General features: G+C 39.2%; 1 protein-coding gene across 10 annotated transcripts in view; it reads right to left on the reverse strand.

Moving 5' to 3' along the window:
* The window catches only part of unc13bb (unc-13 homolog Bb (C. elegans)), a 70,122-nt gene that overhangs the window by 8,412 nt on the left and 41,586 nt on the right, over positions 1–20,124 (reverse strand). For 5 of the 10 annotated variants that reach the window (XM_015036760.1, XM_015036759.1, XM_015036757.1 and 2 more), the window contains 26 exons: positions 16,325–16,371; positions 16,145–16,223; positions 15,112–15,117; positions 13,962–14,036; positions 13,237–13,456; positions 12,001–12,228; positions 11,767–11,908; positions 11,320–11,489; positions 10,471–10,586; positions 9,569–9,732; positions 8,941–9,091; positions 8,744–8,812; positions 8,353–8,442; positions 7,570–7,707; positions 7,357–7,487; positions 7,188–7,273; positions 6,328–6,454; positions 6,158–6,254; positions 5,941–6,084; positions 4,986–5,063; positions 4,825–4,902; positions 2,417–2,505; positions 2,194–2,340; positions 1,992–2,115; positions 358–411; positions 208–285 (listed from right to left, as the gene is read on the reverse strand). In XM_015036760.1, the coding sequence (XP_014892246.1) occupies positions 208–285; positions 358–411; positions 1,992–2,115; positions 2,194–2,340; positions 2,417–2,505; positions 4,825–4,902; positions 4,986–5,063; positions 5,941–6,084; positions 6,158–6,254; positions 6,328–6,454; positions 7,188–7,273; positions 7,357–7,487; positions 7,570–7,707; positions 8,353–8,442; positions 8,744–8,812; positions 8,941–9,091; positions 9,569–9,732; positions 10,471–10,586; positions 11,320–11,489; positions 11,767–11,908; positions 12,001–12,228; positions 13,237–13,456; positions 13,962–14,036; positions 15,112–15,117; positions 16,145–16,223; positions 16,325–16,371 (2,928 nt within the window). Of the gene's footprint in view, positions 1–207; positions 286–357; positions 412–1,991; positions 2,116–2,193; positions 2,341–2,416; positions 2,506–2,869; positions 2,897–3,017; positions 4,494–4,697; positions 4,719–4,824; positions 4,903–4,985; positions 5,064–5,940; positions 6,085–6,157; positions 6,255–6,327; positions 6,455–7,187; positions 7,274–7,356; positions 7,488–7,569; positions 7,708–8,352; positions 8,443–8,743; positions 8,813–8,940; positions 9,092–9,568; positions 9,733–10,470; positions 10,587–11,319; positions 11,490–11,766; positions 11,909–12,000; positions 12,229–13,236; positions 13,457–13,961; positions 14,037–15,111; positions 15,118–16,144; positions 16,224–16,324; positions 16,372–16,865; positions 16,889–17,172; positions 19,207–20,124 lie in introns of those variants that run through there. The other 5 variants (XM_015036764.1, XR_001425548.1, XM_015036758.1 and 2 more) reach the window with 5 other exon arrangements.

Below are 20,124 nucleotides of genomic sequence, written 5' to 3' on the forward strand. Positions count from 1 at the left end.
TTTTAAGTGGAATGATCTCCCCGTTACCTAGCAACCCCAGTAGAATTCCGCCCGTCACCTAGCAACCCAAGTATGAGTTATCCAAAATACGTTCATTAGAAAATCATTGCTATAAAATGAGACTTTAGTCTGGTTATCGTTTCATTTTCTACTTTTCTCTATGATTATAGAGGCATTTAACTGCAGAGCTCCAGCTTCTGGTCTCACCTTGATGGTATCCAGAGCCACGTCCATGACGGCACACTGCCTGGGCGTCAGGCTTTTAGCGTCTCCTGCCATGTGATCCTAAACAACCCAAACCAAGACTTAGACTAGACCAATTCACAGGAGAAAAGAAACTCAAGGGCAACCTGATACCTTCAGTTTGGAAAGGTGTCCCAATTCTTTTGCAGCAGAAAGAATCTGTGCTCCCTTCAGGAAAAACAGAAAAAGTCATGATTAACTTTGGTTTCCAGTAGCCTTGGTTCAATCAAGGTTTTTAAAGTATCGGATTAGAAAAGATGGAAATGGGGAAAAACAAACAGATACGACCTGGTGAACAATTCATGTTCATGTTCATAAGTACAGTGTGAGCTACATGTATTCATCTGCTCTGTGTGATTGTATAATTAAACTGAATGAATATGTCACAGCCTTCATTTCAAATCATGATGAGTAAAAATAGATTTATTATCAAAATGTCTTCATCTTATTTGATTTTTTTAAGAAAATACGTAAACGATTTGACTGACTTCAAAACGGCAGCCATGTTTCCATCCTGCTGTGATACAAACTGAGCTAATTTTTCTAATGTGGTAAAAAAGAAAATGCTAATTAAACTGAAAAACAAATATTTTTGGTCTAGTTTCTATGGCAAATTTGACCAATATGAATTACAGCAACACTGAATTTCCCTTTGGATCAATAAACTATTTTTGAATCTGAATTTTGAAATATCTTAATACACTTTAAGACAAAACTAACTTGGCAGTAACTCTTTGGGAAGAACAAAAAGTTTGTTTTAAGTCAATAAATAATATTGATGAAAAAGTTCTAGTTCCATTGGCTGATTATTTAATTTATACCAAGGAAAATGTTTCGTTGTAAGTGAAATAAACTGCCTGTTACCTAGCAACCTCAGTGGAGGTTACCTAGCAACCTCAGTGGAATTCCACCCATCACCTAGCAACCTCAGTGGAGGTTACCTAGCAACCTCAGTGGAATTCCATCCATCACCTAGCAACCCAAGCAAGGGCTACACAAAATATGTTTCAATCTTCATAAGACGTACTGCTTAACCTGAAACTAGAGAGAATCAGGTATGTGATGAGAGGCTCTGAGAATAAATTTCATAAAACTTGGAAATTGTTAATGATCTCTTTCGATAAGAGATCATAAAGGCTCAGGAATAGCAGACCTGGGACACTTTGGCTGAGCAGTGGCTCAATAAAACATGGATTCCTGTTTGATCTTAGTTCTTTCTGCTTCACACCTTGTAGGTGAACATAAGGGAATGTTGGCCATTTATTGGGTGGGTTGCTTGTTTTATATATCTTGTCTTTCCTCTTCCTTGGTTTTGCATATAATGTGAAAATACTAATATATTAAACACTAAAATATGTTCATTATTTATTTATTTTTTGCAAAACTCATCATTAAATAATGAGATTTTAGTCTGGTAATTATTTCCCTTATGAGATGGTAAAAACATTTTGTTTTAGGTGAAATAATCTGCCAATGGAAATAGTGTTTTATCATCAATATTGAGGAATTATTGACTTAGAACAAACTCCTGTCTTGTTGAAAAGTTACTTTCAAGCTAGTTTTGTCGTATTTCAAGTGAATCAAGCAATTTGTTTGATTTCTGGACTTTTTGCTTACACCACAAATCTTTGGTAAATTGTGTCTTATGTCTCATCTCACTTTTTCAGGACATTTTGAAAATGAACTGAAATTGGATGTGAATGTGGCTGCTGTGACTTTGCAGTGAAGCAGATGAACATCAGACTCACGAAGGTGTCGTTGCCCTGCGGCAGGACGATGTTCTTCTCCAGGCTGGTCATCACGATCCTCCACAGCTCCTTCAGGACGCGCTTCAGCACCGTTTTCTCACACACCGTGGCGAACAGCGTTAATCTGCAAAAACAAGACATCCACACACACTTACACACACCAACAGAGGAGCCGTGTTTGGGAGAATCCCACTGAACCCACTGCGCATCCAGGAAGTCCATGAGCGGCCGCAGCATGTTGTCCGAGTCGGCCTCCACCTGGTTCTTGGTGTTTTCGTTGAGCGGTCCTTTGATCTGATACAGCAGCGACGCCATCTGTCGCATGCAGTCGGTGATGCGGCTCTGGAAGCTGGAAGAGAAGAAGAAGGAGTGATGGACTCGGACGGAGGCGGAGCCACGGGGAACGAGCGGTGTGAGGTCAGTACCTGTTCCCAAACGTGCTGCTGAGGTCGTCCAGAACGTTGTTGAGCCGAACCTGCAGGTCGTTCAGCAGGTCGCTGGCCTCCGTGTCCATCTGGAGGAGAGAAGAAGACGATGTGGTTTCAGAGAGAGAAAGAAAGAAAGAGAGAGAGAAAGAAAGAGAGAGAAAGAAAGAAAGAAAGAAAGAAAGAAAGAAAGAAAGAAAGAAAGAAAGAAAGAAAGAAAGAAAGAAGGAGGATAAAACTGGGAAGGTTTCCAGAGAACCTGGAAGCTAAACTACTTTAACTTACTTCTAAAGTTTAATTATTACAAAATACCTGAGAGTCTATGGCTGCATTACTACCAGGTCAGACTCAGTTAAACACCCTGTTGGTGTAGTTAGTATTTATATTCAGCCCATTTCTACTCATGATAACATGCATGTTACAGTTCAGCTCCTGTAACTTGCATGAACTCACCTTATGATCCTCACATGCATTTTCTCTCTATGTGGCACAAAGTTGGAGGTAAAACAAGACATTTTGGGTGAAATGCCCCTTTTAAGCACACATTAAGTGGGAAACTGAATATTAAGGATTTAATTCAGGATATTCTGCTTGTGCCTACCTGCTGAAACGGTTCGTCCATCTTTGTGTTAGAGATGTAAACAAACAAAGTGTCAAAATGCCCTGAAAAGATGGAGGAGCTGCAGAACAAATGATTTCTGGACTTTTTGCTTAAAATGAAGGTGATTTAAACCCAGATGACATGTTTAAACCTCATCCTGCTCAGTCTATCGCACAGGATTTAGGAAAGGAACAAAACAAAGTGATAAAATGAAAAAATACAACTGAAGGGGAATGAAAGTGGCACTTTTATGGAAAATAAGGGAAAATGCTGCTAATCTACAGAGGAAATCCTCACAGATGAGAAAAAACCAGACAACAAAACTCCACCATGTTGGATGTTTTAGTTTCAGTTTGGAGAAAGGAGGATGTTAAAAACCACTTTCAACTGGAACAAACCTCGGCCTCCATTTCCTCCCCTTCCTCTTTAACTTCCTCCTCTTCCTCACTTCCTTCAAACTAGGAGTTGCAGTAAAGAGGCAACACAAAGGTTTTGTGTCGTTGCTTCCATTCAGATAATTGTACAGTGGTTTTTAAAGTATTTTTAAGGCTGATATGCAGTCATGTTTTACATGTTTGCATATGTGGAGGACTTGCCTGCCAGGCTAAGGCTCTGATCTTCAGCTAGAAAAGCAGAGAAAAGGTAAAGAACGTCTTTCTCCAGCAATAGATACGAAAAATGACTTTATATTGGGTCAAAACATGGATATTATCAAAAATACGCAAAATATTACCATGTAGTTTTGGTCTAGTTTCTTGTTCAAATACATTAGGACACTTAAAATAAGACAAACTAATTTGGAAGTAACTTCTCAGAAAGATATGGGAGATTAAAGGGAGATTTTGTCACAGGTTTTGTCAACATGGTCCATTTCCCAACTCAATGAGAATCAATAAGGAATCTTATTGATATAATGGAATCTCTATCACTTTCTTATCAATTCCCATCTCTCCTGATTGATAAATTAATTTATATCACACTACATCGTCAAATAAGTCGGGAAAGTTCTTATTTTTTGCACATTATTTATTTTGTCAAGCCACTTGTTTATTTTTGTTTACTGCCATTTTATCATGATGATGAGACGTAAAATAAAAACTCTTTTTCAAAAATCTGGATTTTGAGCGTTGATTGTTTTTTGTTTTGCCAGAAAATGAGTTTCTACAACAGCAGCTAATGAGAAAAGACCAACAGCACCAGCAGAACGCAAGGCAGCAACGTTTCAGCATGAAAAGCAGGAGCTAAAGGAGGCTAAGCTCTGGGACGACTCCTACAGACTAGCTACCAACGTCTAGTCAACTGATCCACCCACCGCAGGTTTTGGTTTCTCATCCTCTGCAACAACCTGCTGTTCCAGGCAGACACAGACAATGCAGATGAGTTATGTAAAGAGAAATATCCGCCTTGAACAGACTGACTCAAACCTACCTCCTCCTCCTCCTCCTCCTCCTCCTCCTCCTCTGGGATTTCGTCTTGCTTTAATTGTAAAGTGAATAAATGTGTTGATCTGTAAACTAACCTACAATCCAACCATCAACCAGCCAGAGCTGAACCAAAATACAACTAAACAGCTCAATTATTATAAAAACCTAAAAAAAATCACAAACTCCAGCAACTACAGCCCAGAACCAATCAACCCTTCATCTACCAAACAATCCAAGCTAGCGCTAACGTACATACCCGCGCTTCCTCTGTCGCAGTCTGACACACAGGAGTGAATTCGAATGCAGATGAACAACGTGTTGAATGTTTTTACCATGTTTGTATTCCTAAACCCTTCAAGTCTACCCGTTTCCATTTGACTCACCTGTTTGGCCCCCATTGATTCAAACATTTTCTCCAGCTGGATTCTCAGCTGCTGCACGTTATTCATGAGGACACAGGGCTGCAGCAGGACATGAGGAGATTCAATAGCAGCATTTAAAATGTTATCAGAATATGCTCTACAACAAAAACTGAACAACTTACAATCTTCTCCTTGTCAATATAAGAAGGAAAGCTCTTGGTCAGGATGGCGCTGTACTGCAGGAGAACTTTGGCGATTGTCTGCAAGAAATGAGAAATCAAAGAATCTGACTGATAACCGCAAATGTGCTAATAACTGAGCTAATTTGAATTTAGCAACAAAATGCTATCTTGCTATAGCTCTTTAGCATTATCTTCTACTAAATATTATGTTAGTATAGCACTTTAGCTTCTATTGTGTTGGTGTAGCTTTCACTAAATACCATATAGCTATATCTCTTTAGTGTTAGCTGCCGCTAAATATTATGTTGGTGTAGCGCTTTAGTGCTGTGTTTTGCTAAATACTGTGTTGCTACAGCATTTTAGCATTAGCTTCCAGTAAATATTGTGTTGCTGTGGCCCTTTAGCATTAGCTTCCTTAAATATTGTGTTGCTAACCCTTTAGCGTTAGCTTCCACTGAAAACTCTGTTGATGCAGCTTTGGCATTAGCTTCTGCTAAGTACCTTGTTGGCACAACACTGTAGTCTCAACTTCCACTAAATAAGATGCTGCTATAGTGTTCAGCATTAGCTTCCGCTAAGTACCATGTTAGCACAACAATTTAGCATTAGCTGGACTAATATTTCTGGTTAGTCTTTTATGGTTAGCACAGCTAATATTTTATATTTAGCAGTTCCCACAACTTCTATGGATAAAAGATTATTCAACACTTTAAGCAGTGTGTCCAAAGTCTTTTATAAAATTAACAAGACAATATGTAAAAAAAAAAAAAAGTGTAAATAAATATGTTGAAAGCTTCATCTAGAAAACAAAGAATCACTGCTGCTGGTTTTAAACAGCTGTTTCCAAACAATGGATGAAAAAGTCCTTTTAAAATTACAAGAAAACCTGAATATCAAGAGTAAATTTACTACTAATAAGGAGAATATTAAAGAAATAACAGTTTTTGAGGGTTACCTTGGAGAAGCGGCGGCTGTAGTGAGCCATGACGCTGGGGTCGGGACATTCCAGTTTCTTGATGATCTCGAAGCTCTGGTTGAGCTGGGTGAAGATGTCCACCACGGAGCAGGAGAACAGGGCGTGTTCAGACGTCTGCTGGAACTGAATCAGACGGGTTAGCATGGAAACAGCAGCTACTGGTAAAAACACAGAAATTACAGCTGAATGTTCCTACTCCGTCCTTCTTGTCTCTCTCCAGCGCTCCATTCATGAACTCCATGGAAACATCCTCGTTTTCATCCAACCACTGCAGAACGAACTGCACAAACCAACTAAAACAGAAAAACGACACTTAGCACAAACCTCCCCACATTTTGTCTCTGCTTTAAAAGTTTAAAACCTTACGATGGATATTCAGGAACCACATCCTTGAAGATCGGAAGCTCCTTGACGTATTCATTGTAGAGCCACTTGACTTTAAAGTGCAGGTTCATGTAGTCGGTGCTTTTACACAGCCGGTGCTTCTCATGCTCTGCAGAGAAAAGACAAAACAAGATTTATAAACCAAACAAATCCTGCCGCTAATAATACAGTTAAAGCTACAGTATGTAACTTTTATAAAAAATAACTAACATATTTATTAAAACGGTCACAGTGAGACAGACAATCTGTGAGAAGATCGATCTCCACCTCCAAAAACAACCAATCAGAGCTTAGCGCTGCCAATCATGCTCATGTATAACTTACCGCCATGGGAAAGCTGTTTATCTACCGTCATCTATGGTCATGCTAATTAGCCTTAGCATTCACAACAGGCTATGCTAGATTAAGCCTTTTCTATAAAACTTTAAAAATACATTAAAAGATGGAAAAACTAAAATTTGATTCATTTTTAAATAAAGACATTTTATTGCCTAAAATGCAACAACATAAAACTCCTTTCATGAATTTGAACAGAGTGAATATAAAAGAAAAAGTGTTTTTATCTTAAATGTGAAATGTGTATATATATTATAGTTTCAGCTTAATTACAACTCTGAATATGTTGAGTTTTTTAGTCTGTGTATTTTGGATAACGATTAATCAATTACTGCATTAGTTGGCAGTTATTTCAATAATCAATTACTTGTGATTAATTGTTCAATAATTTCCAATCCTTAAAAGTTGTAAATTTGGGAAAAATGATCCTTCACACTGAGTCAATTTGAGGATAACAAACAAAAGAGAATCATGTAAAGATCTGAAGGTATTTAAGTGAGGCCAACCTTCCAGAGCGTACTTCATGTCTTGAGCGAACAACGTCCACATTACTTCTGCTGAAACTTTTCCTACACTCAGTTCCTGTGGAAACCTGATAGAAAAAAGTTTCACTCAGAAATGTCGTAGATCACGTAGTAAGCAGGATAAAGAGTGAATGTAAAACGGACGACTGACTGATTGAGCACAGGCGTGTAGGAGTTCCTGTCCTCCTCTATGATGGAGACGATGAGCATGATGAGTTTGGGCCAGAAGTCCAGGTTCTTGATGCTGGGGCCCTGCTCCTCCAGGGGAAGCTCCTCCTTGTTCTGGATTACAGAAATTAAACCTCAACGTTACTAAATAAAAACAGGCATAAATCTAACAGAATCCCCATAATGCATCACATACTGCGTCTGCAGGCTGGTACTGTCTGCTGTAGAGTTCGTGGCAGTTGTTGAAGATGTAGTCGTAGGTGGAGTTGAGGCAGGCTTTAACGCAGTCCCTCACCACCTGACTGGCTCTGGGCGGAGACTGTAACTCCTGGACCTGAACGCCAGGCAGAGGAGAAACAACAACATCAGGTAAGAGAGAAAAAAACACAAAATCAGGTAACAGAGAAAAAAACACAACATCAGGTAAGAGAGAAAAAAAAACAACATCAGGTAACAGAGAAAAAACAACAAAATCAGGTAAGAGAGAAAAACTTCAGGTTCCAACAGTTCCTGGAACCATCAGGAGGTTCATCAGCTTCATCAGATCCAGAACCAGCTCAACTAACTATGAACCGATCCACTATCAGAAAATCAAATCGGGTATCGGATGTGGCTGGAAAACTTATCACAATATAAACTTTTCACATCAGTCAGTATCAATAATTATTTAGATTTTAACTATCTGACAAACTTTTATCCAGTTTTCTCTTGGCATTTTTTGCTCCTTAAGTTCTGCTGCGCTTGGCATTTGGTGGTTACCGTGGCAACCATTAACTGACAGCCCCTCCCCCTTTTCTGTTGCCATCGGTAACCGTGGGGCAGAACCTGGTGTGAAGTCGGCCATATTGGACCAACAAAGAAGCTAACATGTTAGAATACAAAATACCTAGAAAAAAAAAATTAAAATACAAAAACAAGCAAGTCAAGTTAATGTGAAGCATAAAAATGAAGAAACTCAGAACTGGAGGGTGTTTGGTACCTTCATCCTGAAGAAGGTGATGCTGGTCAGAAGATCAACTGTTGATTTCAAATCTTGCAGCCGATCTTTGCTGCTGGCAGGAAAGTGGTTCTGCACAGAAAAAACATAAATTTAGGGATGAACTGATGGGCTAATCGATTATACTGTTGCTTTGAGGCGATTTTCAAGTAATATAATGGAAATGGAATAATATCGCAAGAATTTCTCTTCAATATCAATAAACTTTAATTTTTAGATTATTTTCCATTTTGTGTAACCAATAGTTTGGTGCTTGGAATGTAAAGTCACTTCCTTTATGTGTAAACATATGAACCTTTCTGAGTGAAAGTATACCAACGGGAAGAAATGTGATTTCTAAACATCTTTGAGGCGTTTTATATACAAAACTTACCCGATAGGTAGAGAGATCAATACGTAAGGAGTTGTGAAGCTGGTCTAGAAGCTTGATAAAACGTTCCTTCTGTATTGTGAGGAAAGAGGAAATAAATGTAAAATTGTCCCCTACATTAATCACAGCAAACCGTAGGGAGAAATGTTGGACAAAGAAGAAGAAGAACGTCTTGTCGTTTGTGCTACAGCTGTACAAACCCCAAAGTTGGAAGCGGCGAAACGGTCGGAGGCGGACACATTGGTGGAGGCGGTGGTGTGGGCGTAGAAAGCATTGATGTTAGCCAGCAGGCTGCTCATCACGGCAGGAACCCCAGGACACATGTACTTAGTGGACAAGCAGGCAAAGTGTCTGGAGACAGAGACACAGTCAACGTTGGTGAGGATGTACGGAGGCCAAGAAGGGCCAACACTACTAAAGCAACACTACATCAAAAAGCCGCAATAAAAGTTGTGCTGTGATGGTTGTGGTGCCAAAAATGGAAGATATGCTAAAACTAAAGTTATGCTAGTATGACTTCCACTTCAAAATAAATGCTAAAACTGAATTTATGATAAACTTGGAAGTTATCCTAAACTTTCATTTTAGCATAAGTTCTGCGCTACGTATGATGAATGACCCGAGATTTAACAAAAAGCAAAGAGAAAAGACAAAGCTACGATTTCAACGTAGCTTTGTCCTGACTTATTCTTGAGTTGTGGTTGGGGCGCCACATCAAAATCAATCCATGGTCTGCAAATGGCCCCCGAACCCCACTTTGAACACCCTCGGTCTGAAGAGCAGGTGTTTAATTTTGACTGACAGGAAGTGGGAGCGTCAGTGACTCACGTCATGGCCTGGTAGATGGCCTCGATCCCGTAGCGCATTGCGAACTCGTCGACTATTTCCTGTGCCACGTCGTCAAAGTAAAGTTTCCAGGAATCGTCTCCTCTGGCCTCGGGGATCCGGACCGAGCCCTGACCCAGAACATCGGTAGAAAAGTGGAACAGGTTCTGCAGCGGACAGAAGGAAAACAATTCAGAAGCAGAGGATTAGAACGAATAAAGCAACAGAAACATGGAAGATGAGGGATTTTTATTCATTTGAAATCGTGTGCTGATGGGTTGGAAGGTTTTGGCTTTTCTGATTATGGGATTATTGGTTTTGTAAGGCTGTAATAAGCTTATAACCAAAGCCAGAAAACCTCCATTTGTTCCTGCTGAAGAACGGAAACATGTTTGAATCTGATCACATGACATGCAGGACAAAACAAAAATACGGTGAATATCATAGACTGTCGTCTGTTCTCAGTAAATTTTGAAAATAAGATTAAAACAGTTTTAAAAACAGAAATGTAAGTTTTCTGTTCGGTCATTGACATCATCTACATGGAAGACAAGTTATAAAAGTTTGCTCCGAACTACGTGGCTGTTAAAACGTAATGGAAAGTTTATTGTAAGGAAAAAGTGCAATAAAACAGTTGCACATGCAGCAAGTGATGACCACAATGTGTTCTTCAGATTCATTAAATCTGCATCCATTGATAAATTAAAGAACCTCTATGCTATTTTTGACCGATATATGATATGTGATGTTCTTTTTTCTGAAAATTCTTAATTATTTCTCAGAATTCTTATTTTCTCAAAATTGTAAATTTTTCTCAGAATTTAGACGTTTTTCTCAAACGTCTGGCTTTTTCTGAGTGGCCCTGATCCTTTTCTGTATTATGCAGATGCATCTGAAGGTGATACCTCATGCAGACAGGTGTACTGGACGTGGTACGGAGCCACTTTCTCCTCTCCTTTGATCTCCACGTTGATTTGGAGGCGAATGGCTCCCGACACGGCCGACTTGTCCGTCCGCTTCTCTGTAATCAAACACAGTCATTCAGACATTTCCACCTTCTGGATTCATAATTCAGCTGCAGCTCTGCAGCGCCTTGAACCAGATCGGTTCCCTGTAATTACAGGTTAACATGGCAGCTCCATTGCAGGGAGTCTTTGTTTCTGCAGCGCTAATAGAAGTCCTCCGGCTGATAGTGAGCAGGACAATGGCAGCTCAGCCTGCTATTTGCCTGACAGGGTCGTTATTAGGGGCAATTTTCACACGTCAGCAGAACGGGTGATTTCCAGCTACCTGATTATCTCGTGTTGAAAAAACAGGAAATGGGAAGAAGGGAGAAAGAGGACAAAATGGTTTGGGAATGTTTGATGACATAATAGCATAGCTGGTTATAATCAGAGGTGGGGACTGCTAGCCAAAAGGTTAGTTCTGCTAATGCTAAAGGCTACAACGACATGTAACTAAAGCTAACGTGAAAGCACTTCACTAACACAGTACTTAGCAGAAGCTAATGCTAAATCACCACATTAACACAGTACTTTGCTAAAGATAACACTAAAACACTGCACCAAGAAGATATTTAGCAGAAGCTAATGCTACAATACAACAACAGCACAGTATTAGCATTACTGTTAGAGTTGTTATTGCTAATCTGAGTTTTATATTTTATTTTTAACCCTAAGAATATTTTGTTTCTGTGTGAACCTTTGTTGTTCTGTTCTGGCGGCCATATTTGCATTTTTCCACGCTGTACTGACCCAGGTTGTACCAGACGTCCATTTCTCCGCTCAGCGTTCGAACTTCGATGATACTCTGACCCAGGAAATCGTCGGACTCCCTCTTCAGACGCTGCTTCACTCTGGACTTGATGTCATCGTCTTCGTCCCAAACGCGAACTTTGATGCGATCTGAAGAATTGTGGCACTCGCTAAAGAAAAAAAAAATTAATTAAAAGATACAAACTTACCATAAAAAGAAAAACATTTCTGTTGGCCACTGATTTCACGTTTTAATAAAGCGTTTTGGCATTTAACCAATTTGTTTCCCTTTAAATGTGTCCGTATTTGTAAGATAAATAAAAATAAAAGAAACTTTTAAAGGAAAATTAACATGTTTTCCAGCAACATATGTTTTACTGCCAAAGGCATTAAAACAAAAAAAAGCTTTTTTTTATTATTTCCAAACCAAGAGGATTCTTTACTCACAAGTGGAACTTTTCCTCCCAGACTGGGTTGAGGTTGCCATAAATGGTCTTGGTTCTCTTCTTGGTCTTCCCCACCTGAACGGTCACATACGGGTCACTGGAGCCGGTCTTGTCTTTCGCCTGAAGTCCCTGCGCACAAACCACTGAAACAGAGACAAACATAATCGTACACAGAGATAATACCACGCAGATTGACGAGGTAACCTCTAAATAAACGTGTTGATCAGAGGGGTACCTGTGATGGTGATCTTGGCCGACCACTTTGACGTCCCGTCCAACACGCTCTGCTTGATGGTCTTCATTTGCTGAGCATGAATGGCTTTGGTGACGACGAACACCTCCCTGATCAGCTCAAAGATCTCTGGCTTGTTCCTCTCTCTGATCTTCATCCTGTCTTTCATGGCCATGATGATATTCTGGGTACGGTCCTCTGCTCCATGTTTGGAGCTTTTCTCTGCCGCACCTAAAAATTCAACCAAAAATCAAAATGCTGGAAACATCAGCTGACAGAATGTGACGCACCAGCTACCAGTGGAGGGCTAATCCGCTAATGTGCTAATAGCGGAGAAAAATAAGCATTTAGAAAACATATAGCAAATTTAGTTTCCAGAAAATATATTTTTGGGATAAATTCAGAAGGGCTAATTTAATTGGTGTTTTGTAAACTTGGTTTTGTAATAAAACTGCTCACCAATGACGATTACCATTAGCTGTGAAGTTGTAAAAATGCATGATAAATGTACGCTTGATAATTTAATAGAAAAAGGGACGCAGTTCTTTGCTAAATAATATCAACACTACAACAACTAGATAAAAAGGGCATTTAATTTAAGAAAACATAGCGAGGGAAGTAGCTCTGTTATGCTAAGTTGACTATGACAACGTTAACCTGTAGATGTGCTGTGGAATTCGATGTGTTTCGGTTCAGTTAAAAAAATATAAAAATGGCTACTTACACATTAACTCTGTCTCCGACACATCATCAGTACAACAAGTGCTTAAATTAGCTAATCAACCACCGCTATGTTAGCTTAGTTAATAGCAGCGGTAGCTAATCTACCACAATGATCACTTATTAATAATCACAAAAAAGACATCAAACCTAAAAACATAAAACTAACGGACTGAATGTTCTATATTGGGAAATGTGTGAGTGTTTGTTGATGTTGAGTTCTGATGTATAAAGTTGTGAGTGTTGTCCATTATTACAACGAGTCTGCATGTAGCTTAGGAAAACACAGAGAGCGAGAAACAAAGAAAAATACAAGTGGTTTTGAATTGGTCTTTAACGGTTTTTCTGTTAGTTTTCCCTTTCCTGTGGCACATAGCCCTCATGAATCATGCCTACATTAACAGGTTTCAATTCGTTAGCAGGACAGCATGTAAAAGAATCGTCTTTTTGCCCTCCAGTTTTGTAGACATGCTTGAATTTCTAGATGTAAGCAATAAAATGAAACTTGTCTATACTCACGTTGTAAACAATCCGCATTAAGCAGCTCTTGGCACTTTTCATGGCACTTGACGCCACACTCGGAGCAACGCATGCCTTGGCGGGCGATTCCCCACAGCAGCCCCTCACACTCATAGCAGTAAGTGGGAGTGGTGGCCGTCCACACCTCAAAGTTATGCGGCGTCGTGCAGGAAATGGGGTAGATGAGCGCCTGCAGGGTCTTCTTGTACACGTGGTTTTTCTACGAATAGTTGGAGATCATTTATGTAAGGTGGATAAAAGACAAAAACTAATTTTTACTCATTCTTTGAAGTTAAATCGGACCAAATTTTTCCCATCGAGTCAAACCAGAAAGCAAGTGTGACTCCAATCAACTCAAATGTGTCAGTTAACCATTCAGGAGCTTGTCGGTGTAAACTTATCTGGGATACTGACCAAATGTATGGAAACTTTTGAATTTTAGGAAAGTAACAGAAAACATCTCTAAAATATATTCTCACCATTTGAATTTAGCAAGTGGAGATAATTTTGGTAATTCTAAGCTAAAACAAGAAAAGTTTGGTCTACTTAACTTTAGACTGTGAGGAAAAACATGTTTGTGTTTGTAAATATCTGGTTTACACTGTAGGTGTAACTTTTAAATGGGTAAAAACCCTTTACTCATTTAAAGTAAAGGGTAAAAACCCATATGCTGCCTTGAAATAAAGGCAGATAAAAATAAAAAATAGCAAATTAGTTTGACTTACCAGCTCCTCGTCCTTGAATGAGGACCGTGCCGCCATGGCAGAGGCGATCCCTGCCTTCCTGGCTTGGACAAGCGACTGAACAGGGAAAATTTGCATAAGTTTCCATCCAGTAAACAAATTTATGCGCCACACAAAAAAAATAAAAAACCAATACAGATCCATTTTTATTGCTGTAGCAGTTTGGAGTGATGGTGGTTAAAGGAGAGGTCAGTAGGGTTAGCAAAGTGTTTTCTTTTCTGTCAACTCCTTATAGGAGGAAAAAAACCATGTGAGTTTTGTTAGTTTTAAGCAGCTGGAGATTAACAGGAAATTTAGACCATGAGTCCGAAACAGAATAACAGCACTTGCTTACCAAGTAAATTTGGTTTAGTTCATAGTGCACATATCTTATTACACTTGAAATAAGACAAAGTAACTTACAAACAACTCTACAGCATAATAAAGAAGCTTGTTTTAAGTTAATAATTCTTCAAAATGAGTTCTACTGGGAGATTATTTCACTTAAAACAAGATATTTTTGTCATTTTCTAAGTGAAATAATAAAACCAGACTAAAATCTTTTCATCTAAAAATTATTGTGTGTAAAAAATAAATGAAAAAATGTAATGAACATATTTTGTATAGCCCAGGTTTAGGTTGCTAGGTAACGGGCAGATTATTTCACTTGTAACAATACATTTTTCCAAAATCGTAAGTGAAATAATCTGCCAGTACTAGAACTTTTTCATCAATATTAAGGAATTATTTACTTAACTAGCTCCTATACCTGAAAAGTTACTTGTAAGTTAGTTTTGTCTTATTTTAAGTGAACTAAGATATCTGTACAACAATCTAGACCAAAATACTTGGTAATATTGTGTGATTTTGCAATGTGAACTGTGTTAGTGCCCTGGAGTCACTAATTTAAACTAGTTTTTAACTAAGAGAAGTGAGGAAAGCCACAGGGTGAGGGAATGATTGGTGAACAATATATAATTGATAATATGAAGCAGGAAGGAAAGTCACCCAGGACCTACAGGGTGCATGCATGTTTCTATTCAGATTAAACCGGTGCACCATGCTGCTAGATGCGTTATCACCCCTACTTGATGTTTTTATCTATTTTTACCTCAGCAGGAAAAGGGGAGGGGCATCTGCGTCTATAACTTACCATAGCCTGACCAGGAAGAGAGAATGCATTCAAGAGAGTTGTGGGGAATAGTTTCAGGTTTAGGAGAGGAGGGAGAGAAAAATTAGCATTCGTTTTTCACTACACACATTCGTTTTAAGTCATCACCCCTGTAAAAAACTTACATGTAGAAGATCATAGTACATAGAAGTCGTAAAAGTGTGTTTTTGTTCCTGTTCAGATTTTTATTTCTGATTTCACAGTTGTGACCTTTTGACATGTTTTCAGTTGGAAATGCTACTTTGTTTACATTTCTATAAGGAAATGCTCACTTTCCCCTCTACCAGTTTGGACAGAGAAGGACTTCATCCTGGAGAGACTATCATGTTTACATTTTACATGCAAATGTCATCTTTAGCCCTTTTTTCAGCTAAAAAGGGCTTATTTTCACAGAAGCTCTTTGTTTTTGTTAGTTTTTAATAACTTATGTAGATATTTGTAAATACACTATATGTTTTAGAATCTCAATATTCTAATTATTCTTATGATTTTGTAAATTGCATTGTAGTGTAAATATACCTGGGTTAACTTCAAGAATAGTTTAATATGTATATTTTAGGGCATAAATAGGATGCTAAAAGTAATATGCTAGGCAAATAGTTATATTAAAATAGCAAAAACAGCATATTTCAGTTTAATAAAAATATACTTAAAAACAATAAAATAAGGACTAGAAGTATATTTTTAGTACTTTGAGTATACTCCACTATATTCAGAAAATGAACTTCTTATATACTACTTTTTGTTCTGGTCCACCAAAGTTCTGCATAAAACTTTGAACATTGCACCACTTTCCTACCTCTTTAAACTTTATGAGACACTTTTTGTAGTTTTTTTGTTAGAATTTCCAATAAAACACTGAAATGAAAGTTTGAGAGATGCAAATGCACACAAGGCAAAGTAAGCGCAGCAGTAACATCTGCTGGTTTCACGATGAATTACTTGAAGCTAAAACAAACAAGCAAACAACATAACCTGACAAATAGAAGTGAAGTAATGAGTGAACGGTACTGACCACGTCGCTGACCAGGGGGATGGGCTTCCTCTTACGCAAGTCTGGCATGCTGTCGATTCCATACAGACCAGATCCACCACTGCCAACATAATGAGGGCAGAAATTCATTCAACACAGAAAACCTCCACTGTGTCTGCACTGGTAGACAAAGCATTCACGTTGTGATAAGGTAAAACTTACCCTGGTTTAACCCAGGCCTGTCTGCTATTGGGCTCCACATCTCTGACCTGTGGGAACATTTTGAATGTTTTAGTTTGAAGACATTTAGGGAGGAAAGGAGAAACGGTTCTGGTTGAGCTTAACCTCTCTGATGTCACATTAAAAACTCTATTAGTTATTAAACTCAATAACTGTACAAATGGTGACAATGTGATGTTGAAAAGGAGAAAATGAACAAAAATATACTTTATTTTCCCACAGTGGCGACAGACAAATGGTAGCATGCAAAGTCACACAAAGGTCAAAATAAAAAAATAAAGAAAGACTCATAACAGTATGGAGGATAATTTATCGGTTTTACTTATCGGATCGATACTGATATTTTAACGCACATATTCCCTTACTATGGTAAAACTTGCAAACAAAATAAAATAAACACAACCCATATTATTTTTATTTTTCTAGACAGGTAACAAGTGAGAACAAAAAACTCCACAAATAGCACATCAGGGAGGAAACATGAGAGAAAAATTAAAAGGAAGGCTGATATTTTATGTGTAACCTGATTTTCTTCTCTTCCAAACTCTGAAAAAAAGATAAAACAACAGATCACAGAGAATATAAATTACATAAAGTAGTTTAAATGATCTTTTTAAAAATTCAGTGGCATCAAAGTCTGTGTTCACTCATTGCATTTTTTTGATGAAATCCAATCTTTTATTCCCAACATCCAGATTATCCAAAAATTAAATCTTCAAAAACTATAAATTAGATTAATTAATCAATAAAACCAATTAATGCCCAACCCTAATTTCTGGCATTGTTATTAAAGTTAGAGAAGAAGAACTTGAATGCTTTTTTAAAGATACCTGGGATGAATTCGTCTTGAGATTGGGATCCCTGGGATCCCTGGGATCCCTGAGATCCCTGAGATCCGTAGGAACCCTGAGTGGATCTGGAGAGACGACGATGCGTCTGCCTTTTTTCTCTCAATATACGCTGAAAATTAGCAATTCGCTCTCTATGGCTGGCATCAGTTGGCTTCGCTTTGTCCCCCTCTCCAGGGGGTCCATTTTCGCTGATTGGCTCCAGAAGACTTTTCGCCCGTACTGCAGGACTGTGGTTTGGGGTTACATCAACGCTGGACAACTCTCCATTGCTCTCCATGGTGTTTTGTGCCAACTCTAATGAGTTATATGTAGTTGGAGTGGGAAACTCTTGTGTAGAGACTGGTGTATTGTCATGTGTTTGACTGGTCCCACTGTCCCCCATTGCAGAGGTAAATTGGTGAACATCCTTCTCATTGGGTTCACTGGATCGTCTAATTGATGACAGAGACAACTGAGAGTCAGTAACTCCCTCATGGCTGGGCACTTCAAACTTCCTCATTGCCCCTTTCAAAGCAGACCTAAAAGTGACCACAGCCTCGCTGAAGATCGTTTCGTCAACCTTGTCGATGGGGGTTTTGGGTGTGGTCTCTGAATCCATCTCAGAAGACGACCGTGATGATGATTCCAGTACTTCCTCTCTGGACAGGCTTTGATCTGTCCATTCCCTGTCCAGACTCTCAGCCGACCCCAGATCAAGAGTATCCCCAGATGATGGATAGTCATCGCAGGGCGAATGTTGCGCCGGGTAACCGTCATCGCAGTCCGTCAACAGCACGGTAGAGCAGCTCAAGCTCCTGGATGGCTCGCTGTCGAGGTCGTTGGCGCAAGCATCCGCTGTGTGGTAACCAGAGCTTCGGGAAAACGGGCAGTTTGCAGCGCAGTCACAGTCCAGGGTTCCCTCCTCAGCTGCATTGGTTGGCGTCCTCCACCCGACCTTACTGGAAGAACTTGAGGAAGAGTTGTACTGCTGTCCAAACAACAGAGAAAGGTGTTCAGAACTGCTGTTTGGGGAAGGTCCCACTGCAACACATTGTGGTTCCTTCTTCCAACCGTCTTGGCCACAAGAGGAGATGTCTTCTTCACTCCAACACCAGATATTGCATTCTGTGTCACCAGAAGGAAAACCTGCTCCCAGGAAGTTTGAGCTCTGAGACGATGATAGAGAGCTAGTGCTTTGGTAGTTCTGCCCACAGTGACGCTCCAAGTGGCAGAGTTCATGATTTGAACTCTGCTCCAAGTTGCCAAAGCTAAATGAACGGACATCATCATCAGTTTTGTTGTCTTCTTGCCAACCTTTAGTTGCTCTGGAGCCCGAATCTTCTCCATACACAGTGTTATCCAACACTGGACTGGGATCTCTTTCGTGGAGACACATGACGGCGTTCTGTCTGCCCAAACTTCCTCGTCTGATGCGTGCCGTTTGAGGAACCGGACTCGGTTCAGGTGCAGCTGACGCTCCGCAGTACAGCTCCCCTATTTCACTGAGAACCGCGTCGACACAACAGGATACTTCGTCCACTGAGCCGCGCACGGATGTTAAATACTGCCTCAGGTCAGATATTTCCTCCTGGATCTTATTGATACCTTTCAACTCTTTAAGGATGTGCTCCACTATGTTGCCAGAACCTTGTCCTGCTTCCTCAACTGAGATCTTCTCCTGTGCATCATGTTTGGTGTCATCCCCAGCTGCACTGCCATCTTGGCGCTGAGTAACTCTCTTTTCCCCAACTGAGGCTATGCTAGCTTTGTTGCCGGTAGAGTTGACCGCTGAAACGTCACAAGGGGGATTATCTTCCAGCCCCAGCGGCTTTCTGTGCAAGCTTTCCCCCAAGTCTGGGCTCTTTGAGCTCTTCGTCTGCAGCTCTTGCCTTTTTGGGAAGACTTGAAGTGGATTTTCATCTTGTCCACCAATCCGTCCCTTGGGAAACATTCCTAGTAGATGGAGCCTGTTGTCAACTGGTCCAACACATGGGAAAACAGCTAGCTCTGCGACGGAGAGTACCTACAGTAAGTCTTTATTGTTGACGTTAGAAGGGAAAAAGAAACATGATTTCAGTAGTTTTATAGATAATCATGATCAGACAGCCAATAAATTATTGCTTCTCCTGGCAATTTCATGTTTTAGTTTAAGAACTAGAGAAACTATATTACATTAACAGCAATTACAGCTAATCTAATTAGTCATTTTTAAAGAACAAAAAATAGATTTACAGCTGAAACTAGATATTTGCACACTTTATAAAAATACTGTTTTCCCTCCCCTTCTGATGTTAAATCTAATTAAATCTCCTAAAACTTAGCTATAATTAGACTATTAGTTATTCTTATACTAGCCAAATATCAGAATTTATAAAATTATGTCATACAAAACAATTCACAGGGTTTTCCTCAAATGTTAAAGGACTTTCTTGTCCTTTAGCGTCATAGCTAATTTATGTTTTGGGTCATTGTTCATTTGGAAGACCCATTTGTGACCAAAGTTTAAGTTTTTGAGATGTTTTATCAGTGTTTCTTTAAAACGTTTCTCCATAATATCGTCTATTTTCACAGTAGAGATGTGACGTACCTTCTTTTCTCCCAATATGTGATTTAGTTACTGTGTAGTTGCTATCCATACGCAGATGTTTCTGAAAATTAATGTATTAGCTGGTGTTTCATATTGATTCTTCTTTATGGAGCGGCTTTTCAGTAGGAAACTCTGGAAAATGGAGGTTTCTTACTAATCAACATATTTACAAGGTTTTTTTGCTTTGGTCCACAGAACCTGTCTACTTCCTGAACTCTGACTGATGTGTTTAAATTTACCTAAAATTGTTTGAATATCTGTCTTTTTATACAGTCTACATAAATATCTGGCTATTCCCACAGTAACGGCAGAAAAATTAAAGATTTACCAAATTATAGTTCAACTTGTTGGATAAATTGTCATTT

This window comes from Poecilia latipinna, unplaced genomic scaffold, assembly GCF_001443285.1.
Source record: "Poecilia latipinna isolate Pla-1442-1.1 unplaced genomic scaffold, P_latipinna-1.0 Scaffold379, whole genome shotgun sequence".
Lineage (NCBI taxonomy): Eukaryota > Metazoa > Chordata > Actinopteri > Cyprinodontiformes > Poeciliidae > Poecilia > Poecilia latipinna.